The sequence below is a fragment of the Meriones unguiculatus genome, chromosome X (assembly GCF_030254825.1).
Source record: "Meriones unguiculatus strain TT.TT164.6M chromosome X, Bangor_MerUng_6.1, whole genome shotgun sequence".
NCBI classification, from domain to species: domain Eukaryota; kingdom Metazoa; phylum Chordata; class Mammalia; order Rodentia; family Muridae; genus Meriones; species Meriones unguiculatus.
The window spans coordinates 157335888-157344782 of record NC_083369.1 but is presented as its reverse complement, the minus strand read 5'-3'; the positions used below and the strand labels follow the sequence as shown (position 1 = coordinate 157344782).

General features: G+C 45.4%; 1 protein-coding gene across 2 annotated transcripts; it reads right to left on the bottom strand.

Annotated features, from left to right (window-relative positions):
- Positions 1-800: 800 nt before the first annotated feature.
- On the bottom strand, positions 801-1703 carry LOC132650019 (mortality factor 4-like protein 2). Of its 2 annotated transcripts, XM_060374819.1 has the most exons (2): positions 1518-1607; positions 801-1457 (listed from the first exon to the last, which is right to left on the bottom strand). In XM_060374819.1, exons 1-2 carry the CDS (start codon positions 1590-1592, stop codon positions 801-803), a joined length of 732 nt encoding a protein of 243 aa, XP_060230802.1. In that variant the 5' UTR covers positions 1593-1607. The 2 variants fall into 2 exon arrangements, with proteins under 2 accessions (XP_060230802.1, XP_060230801.1); XM_060374818.1 differs by having other exon boundaries at positions 801-1703.
- Between the last annotated feature and the right edge of the window lie 7192 nt (positions 1704-8895).

Genomic DNA, 8895 nt, shown 5'->3' with positions numbered 1-8895 from the left:
AATGTTTTCCAAGAGCATAATAAACAAAGGCTCTTAATTCTCCGGGAACCTAATTGTTTGAAATATGTCTTTAACAGCTGGGGAGAACTTGGACTGGACTCTGGAGGAAAGCATTGAAGGCAAAGGGACAGAATCATTTTTTTTATGCTTTGAAATTTAGAAACAATTTTAATTAAGATCTGAAATACGATTCCCAAACCATCATCTTTTCAGAAAACTGTGGCTACACAATAATGCATTGTCTCTATCATGTTAGAACGTGCATTAGACTCAAATACAGAAACCAGGAAACAAACCACCATCTTTCAACAATTTGAGCAATGATAGCATGAATGCCTAAGGAACAGCAAATAATGGATTTGCAGAGGATGGGCTGTTCAGGTCATGCACAACAAGAAATAAGAGCACAAATGCATGGGTTTTCAGGCATATACATTTAAGTTGAACCTTTGGCACTAGGAACCAGGGCATCTCACCATGTAGCATTAACACGTGTTAGAAAACTGTGTAGTGTCAAAAGGGATAGAACCACCAGTATCCAAGCAATGTCGTCAACTAGGTAATAAAATGTTCTACTGAATTTCTTCTTTGTCTAATTACTGCATACGCTGGTAGCAACTTTTACGTGAGGAAAGGTGTCAGGAGACACTCTGTTTATTTCTTCTTACAACACAACAGGAAATCAACCTAAAATAAGCCCTAATTTACACTGACAGTTTTAAACAATGTCACTTCTACACTGAAAGGACTAAACAAAAGTGTTTACAGAGAGCAGACTACAGCGAGTGGTCAGTAGACCTTCACAGGGCTTTGCGGTGATACTCAGCAGAAGCCACTTGGTAATCTCTGGCAGTAAACAGCGAAGCAGAATTCTTTGCCAGATGCTTAAGGAAATCATGCAAATAGCCCAGCAGTAATGACAGGCTTTTCTCATCGAGGGGCATATAGGCCAACATTGCCCCAATTCTCACAAATAATCTCAGTAGGTGTGGTGCCCCATAGATGTGTGACACTGGCGCATCAGGGTGAGCCAGCAGGATCTCAGCATACTGGGGCCTTTCAAACTCGTAGAGCAGCTGAGTGCCCAGCATCACATTGAAATACTCTTTTATCCCACCCACAACTTCATCAACTGCATACTCCTTATTGTCAGCACTTGGCTGGGACTTGGTACACTTGGCATACTCCTCAAGAATGGCATCTACATTCTCTTTAGCAGGGAGTTGGAACAACTGCTTCTGCCTAGTAACCAAGTCCCAGTCCTCCACCAGCCATGGCTTTAATTCTTCAGGAATCTTCACTTCCACTTCCACATCCACTCTGTTCTTCTTCAACGCCGCCTCACTCTCCACAGTGGCATCGGCTCGTGCCCTTTCCTTCCGTGGGGGCTGGGGCATTTCGCTGTTACTGCCACCATCTCCATTGCCAGGAGTCTTCTGCTGGTTCTTCCTTGTCTTCTGCACTGAACCAGAAGGGGAGTTCTCACCAGGGTGACCTCCCCATCTTCCTGGAACAGCTGGTTCAACATTCTCTTCCTGGGAACCAGCTGACTCCTTTCCTGAGGCAGCTCCTCTCATCTGATGTCTCTGCATGTTGCTTCCAATTGGTTTCTCAGAGTTGTCTTCTTCAGCAGGTTGTTGTCCACGAGTTTCAGAAGCCTGCTTTCTGGAACTCATTCAACCCTGTTTCTAGTCCATCCTACACTCTTCTTTCTTTCCCTTCCAAAGATTCCTAGCAATTTCCAGGGCAGAGGCTTACAGATCTCCTAGGGTGGTCTGGAAGGATGAAGTGGGAATACAACCCTGTATTCTGCAAGCAGGAATGCAAACAGGTTCCGCAACCAGGGTCAGACCTCCCGATCATTTACTGCACGGCAAAGATAGCTTTTCTGAGGATGACCTGAGAGGAGAATCCAGTTCTTTGCAGCAGCCGACATGTGATCACTGCCGCTTCTCCAACCTTAAACAGGGGGAAAAGGTCACGTGATTCAGCTAGCCAGAAGAACCAGGGAGCAAAATCCATATGGAATGCTGAGCTAGCTGTTCTGTTGCTGAGTTCTAAGGAAAAGACCCGAAGAGGTGGGCTGAGGATAGCAACAACATTTTGGATGCCGCATTAGGACATCAGATCTCATTCTATAATCCTGTGGGCTATTTTCTTTTTCCTTGAGGCCAGAGTTTCTCTTTGAATGTACTGGACACCTGGCTGTCCTGGAGTTCGCTTTGTAGACCAGGGTGGCCTCCAACTCACAGAGATCTGCCTGCTTCTGTCTTTGTAAATTTCTGACCAGTGTACATTACCTACCATTTGTGATCTCAACTTGTTATTAAGAGTTTAAAATTTCAAAGGCAGACCATGACCTTAATCCCAGCATTTGGGAGACAAAGACAGGTAGATCTCCATTCTTGAAGCCAGCACTGTCTACAGAGGGAGTTTGAGGACAGCCAGGGGGCTGTGGAGAGTTTGAGAGAGAGAGAGAGAGAGAGACTTAGAAAGAAAGGACAAGCTGAGGCAGTTGAACACGTAAATCCAAGCACTTGGAGGAGACAGCCAACTCTTGAGCCTGGGATACACAAGGAATGGCATCTCAAAAGAAACCTAGAGTGCTGAGTAAGTGCTGAATCTTACAAATGAATTATGCAAAGACAGAAACAGAAGACCTACTACTATAATATTGTTCTTTATGTTGTAGCAATTAAAATGCCCGGCACAAAAATGATGATATTGTATTCGGGTAACTATTGAATCAAGCATCATACCCTATTCATAAATATTCATGAGCTAGCAAAAGCATTAAACATGGATAATGAAATTCTCCTGCTTTCAGATTTTCCTGGGACTCCTGGCCTAACATGGGTTAGGTCAAGGAGAGACTCCCTAAGATTGTATGCATTAGCCAGTGAGGACAACTTGAGTCATCTACATCACTAGGAGATTCAACACCCAAAAGAGGTTAAGAGTCTAACTTACTTTAGCAGATACAGCAAAAATTTAAACCTGCAGATGACTTATTTTCCAAACAGGAAAAAGAAAAGAAAGGCAATCGGACCCCAAAAATTGTTTCCTCAAGGCTAAAACTGTAATCATTATTTAAAAAAATGGCCCCGTGGAAGGACAATGAAAAACAAGATCACTACTACTCAATTTCCCTCTCCTCACCAGTGTAGCACTGGCAAAGAGCAACAACCTGCTGACCCCTCAGACTGCATTCAGCCCCAGCCTCTCAAAAGTATCTATCTCCAGAGCAGGGTGCGGGTTTCCCTCAAAATTAAACATTCACAGGCAACAGGATCCTAATGGAAATGAAGAGTACTGCCTTCCTCGACCTCCTTAATCTCTCTTGCAGGTTTCAGATGGCAACAGAAAACGAGTCACCTGTGGGGAGAAGCTAAGGGCCCGTGGGGAAAAACCATGGTTTAGGGCAGCCAGGACCCTTTCTGGAGCTAAATCCTGTTTGGGTGATTCCCAGCCCCACCTGCAACATCAGAAATAGGGCTGACAGGCTCTTTCCTCCAAGCATCAACAGCTTTTACCACTGCTTTGGTTTCAAGACAGGGTCTTGCTGGGTACCTCTGGCTGGACTGCCAACCCGTGGCAATCCTCCTCCTTTGGTAGAGTGCATGAGCTCCCTACCAAGGTGCAGTTCTGTTCAAAGTTTCTGGGATAGAGCAAGTCTATTCACAATAAAAACTTTTTTTTTTTCAATTGTCTAACATACTCCTACATCTATCTCTTAACAGACTGTCGCCTTAGGGGATAAAATAAATCATCATCACCCTTATCCTCCTAAAGCACACGCTCCAGAAATGGTAGTCGAACACCACAGAACTTACACCTCGGGAAAAAGAAAAAGACAAAAAAAGCAATAAACGATAAACAAAAACAGCAGCCACGGTGGACATTTGACTAGGTTTTTCGAGAAGCAGTCAACAGTGAGTCCAGAGGAGCACAGAAGGCAGACAGGGATCAATGTGGAAAGAGACAGGAGGAGGATCATCGCCCTACCTTAAACACAGGGTCCTGAATACCACCCTGCTTGCCTCAGAAGGCATTGTAGGCCTGTTTCCTCAAACCTTAGTCTCAGGCTTCCAGAAAAAAAAATGACTCACAACGCTGTGGTGTGTGAGAGCGACTTAGGCCTATGACTGATTTGGAGGAAGGTTTAGGCTGGGAGAACAAGCAGGCAGTGAGCACATCTCAGCACTCCGCGTCTGAGGCACCCAGGGCTTCAGACTGAAAGGCAGGTTCACTGCTACCCCACTGGACAGTCCCAGGGCACAGGGCTCTGCGACCTCCACTCAGGCTGCCCTCCCAGCCTCCCTGCCAGCATCTGGAAGACTGTGCTCAAGGCCAACCGGGAAGCTGGAGTGCTATTTCCAGGGATGCTCCGCCAGAGTCCTGACCCTGCCCTATGGAAGCCTACCACAACCCCGCTCCTGCCGCCCCGCCCCTCACCCCCCACCATGGGTGTCCTGCGTGTCTTTTGGGCTGACTCCTGTCACTCACTGGCCGGCCCCGCACAACAGAAGGTGACCAAGGCACCGCACGGGGAACTGGGGGCCATGGCGCGTCCAGGTTTGGGCCCGTGGCCCTGGCAGTCAGCACAGGCGGCTGAGGCCCACAGCAGTAGCAGCCCTACACTGACCGCTTGGTGCAATTCCTGGCGCTGCCCACTGGGTAGGGATCATCACCGAGAGGGCTGCCAGCCTAGGGGGCAGAGGCCAGCCATCCTGGTAACTTAGGACAACAAAGAGCCCGCCCCTGACTGAGGTCATGTCCAATCAACAGCCTCTCCTCCCAAAGAACTAACGATTTCTTCCCGCCGATTCGTCAGCGGGACCTGTCAGTCAGAGAGTGCTCGCCCAGCCCCTGTGCAGAATGCCTGGGGCACATGACTGTGATGGAAGACTTGGCGCATGCGCACCAGTCCCAGGTGTGCCCCTGGGCGAGCTTTTGCCTCCTAGCACCCTGGCAGGTTCGAGGATCCCATCTTGGTATTCTCACCTGAGTAACCCTTTCTGTTTCGAGCTGGCAGCACTTGTCCTCTCGCACACACTTAGGGATTGTCAAAGCTAGGGCATTTGTTTTCTTCACCGCCTCTGTCTGTGCTTGGGGTCGACTCGAGTTCCCTGGTGAGGAGGATACTGAGGCGCCCAAGAGAGGCTGAACCAAGGTCACACAGACTTAAGACTTGGTGCTGATAGGGTCCTCACCTCTTCTCGCTCCAGGATTAAAGTGGGTTTTCTAAAAGTCTCCCAACAGGGCCCCCCCACCAGTCCAGAGGCACAGCCTTCTGGCCTATCTCTTAACTTTTGCCCTCCTCTTCCCCACGTTAATTTTGCATTGATTTAAAACTGCTTGCGGCCCAAGTCTCAGCACATAGGGGCCCCCTTTTGCCCGAGAGCCCCAGAGCATCCCTTAAATTCCTAAGATACTTATCTTTTGCCCTATGCTCTCATGACTTGTCTCCACGGCAAACTAGAGTTCCCTGAATATGGCCATCCCTTGTTCTCCATAGTAGGCCCCTAACCCTGGGCATGGCCTCAAGATTAGGATACCAAGGGCACCACAGCACCTGGTCCAACACCATATTATCGCAACTAGCTCTGAGAACTTTGAGCTTTAGTTTCTCAGAGACTTGGTTGCTCTGCCTAGAGGTTGAGGATGAACAAGAGGCAGATTTAAGAAGCTCGTAGAGCTAGCTTCCAAATGTATCTAAAGTTTCAGAGAAGCTAACACCCTTCCCCACCTCTGTGGTTGCCAGACTTGCATGTGGTGGACAGATGTAAGTTCAGGAAAAATATCCATAGACATTACAGTGAATAAATAAATAGATAAATGAGGCAAATACCAAACTGATTGTGGTTGTCAGCATTTAAAATCCTAGCGCTGAAGTGACTGAAGGAGACAAGATCAAGAGTTTATGTCAACCTGGATTACAAAACAAGTTGGTGACTTTCCTAGGCTACACAGTAATAGTGTCAAAAACAAAACGGGGCAGACAAAATAGCTCAGGGGACAACAGTGCCTGCCACACTAACGTGACTACAAAGGTGGATCCCTAAAACCGATGGTAGAAGGCCTGCAGACAGGACTCAGAGGTTAAAATCCTGAGATCAAATCCCTGCACACCCATGGGGCCTCAGGACCATCTAGAATGAGATCTTCTGGTGTGCAAGTACCCTCTACCGGTATACACATGTATATAGAGACAGAATATTGCATACATAATAAAGAAATAAATCTTTGAAAAGAAAATAAATATATGGAGGGAGAGGAAGTTGTCCCCTGACTCCAGCACTCTCTCTGATACGTGTTTATACGTGTATTTATGCAAGTATATGTAAGTACACACCCAGAAAATAATATAAAACAGAGCAAATCATATTTTGTTGCTAAGGGCTATAATACTTTTGCAGTTCAAAGAGACTGTAATATTCTCCAGGAACCTAACTGTTTGATATATGTCTTACAAAGCTGGGGAGAACTTTGGAGTCTGGAGATAAGCAATCAAGATAAAGGGACAGAATCTTAAACAGGGGAAAAGGCCATGGGATTCAGCTAGCGAGAAGAACCAGGGAACAAATTGCATATGGAATGGTCAGCAAACTATTCTGTTACTGAGTTCTAAGGATAATACCTGAAGAGGTGGGATGAAGCTAGCCACAATATTTCGGATGCCAAAGTAGGACATCAGATCACATTTTATAATCCTGTGGGTATTCTGAGATTTCAATTTGTTATTAACAGTTTACAGTGCTAAGGGACCCCATGACTTTAATCTCAGCACTTGGGAGGCAAAGACAGGTAGTTCTCTGAATTTTTATTTTATAATATTTATTTTTTATATTAATTGTGGGTCATTTATTTTATATCCCATCTGTAGCCCCTTGCCTCATTTCCTCCCAATCTCATTCTCCCTCTCTCATCTCCTCAACATGTCCCTCTCTAAGTCTACTGATAAGGAGGTCCTCCCACCCATTCATCTGATCCTAGTCTATCAGGTCTCATCAGGACTGGCTAAAATGACCTCCTTTGTGGCCTAGCAAGGCTGCTCCTCCCTCAAAGGTGGCGGTTCAAAGAGCATGCCACTGAGTTCATGTCAGAGACAATCCCTGTTCCCCTTACTAGGGTAACCTATTTGGATGCTGAGATGCCACGGGCTATGTCTGATCAGGGGTTCTAGGTTATATCCATCCATGGTCCTTGGTTGGAGAATAAGTCTCAGAAAGGCCCCTGTGCCCAGATATATTTGGTCCTTGTGGCGATCCCATCCTCTCCATGTCTTAATAACTTCCCTTCTTTCATGAATCCCTGCACTCTGCCCAAGGTTTGGTTATGATTCTCAGCATCTGCTTTGATATACTGCTAGGTAGAGCCTTTCATAGGTCCTGTATGGTAGGCTGCTGTCCTGTTTCTTCTTTTCTCCTACTTCCCATGTCCATCCCATTTGTGTTTCTAAGTGAGGATTGATCAACTTATCCCAGAAACTCTTGTTTTTTAGCTTCTTTAGGTGTGCAGATTTTAGTATGTTTCTCTAATCTTATAAGTCTAGTATACTTTTCTAAGTGGGTATATACTGTGTGTGTCTTTCTGCTTCTTGGATACCTCAATCAGGAACAAGATCTCTGATTTTGAATCCAGCAGGGTGTACAGAGGGAATTTGAGGACAGCCAGGGTGCTGTGGAGAGTCTCAGAGAGAGAAAGAGATAGATAGAGAGAGAGAGAGAGAGAGAGAGAGAGAGAGAGACACTTAGAAAGAAAAAGCAAGCTGAGCTAGTTTAACACTTAAATCCAAGCATTCTGAGGATACAGGCAACTCTTGAGCCTTGGATACACAAGGAATGGGATCTCAAAAAAATCTAGAGTACTGAATAAGTGCTGAAACTTACAAATGAACTGTGCAAAGATAAAGACAGAAGACCTTATACTATAATAATGCTCTTTATTTTGCAGCAATTAAAATGCCCAACACAAATGTGTTGTTATTATATTCGGGTAACTATTGAATCTAGCATCATTCCCTATTCATAAATATTCATGAGCTAGCAAAAGCATTAAACATGGATATTGAAATTCTCCTGCTTTCAGATTTTAGTGGGACTCCTGTCCTAACATGGGTTAGGTCACGGAGAAACTCCTTAGGATTGTATGTGAGGGTCAATGCTGACATTTTGATCAATCTATATCACTAAACGATTCAATACCCAAAATGAGGTGAGAGTCTAACTTACTTTAGCAGCTCAGCAAAATCTGAAACCAGTGGCGATTTAATGTCCAACAAAAAAAAAAAAAAAAAAAAAGAAATGCAATGGGAACTTGACCTGGAACAATTTTGAGATACTATTCTATTATTATCTCTTCCTTTAAAAACTCCCCCCAAAAAACTTTATTTCCTCAAGGCTAAAACTGTATTCCTCATTTTACAAAAATGGCCCCGTGGAAGGGCAATGAAAAAAGGAACACTACTACTCAATTTCCCTCTCCTCAGAAGTGTAGCACTGGCAAAGAACAACAACCTGCTGACCCCTCAGACTGCATTCAGCCCCAGCCTCTCAAAAGTGTCTATCTCCAGAGCAGGGTGCAGGTTTCCCTCAAAATTAAACATTCACAGGCTACAGGATCCTAAAGGAAATAAAGAGTACTGCCTGCTCGACGTCCTTAATCTCTCTTGTAGGTTTCATATGGTGACCAAATACAAGACACCTGTGGGGAGAAGCTAAGGGCCCTTGGGGAAAACCATGGTTTAGAGCAGCCAGGACCCTTTCTTGAGCTATATCCTGTTTGGGTGATTCCCAGCCCCACCTGTAACATAAGCAATAGGGCCAACAGGCTGTTTCATGAAAGCATCAACAGCTTTTAGTAGTACTTTGGTTTCAAGACAGGGTCTTGCTG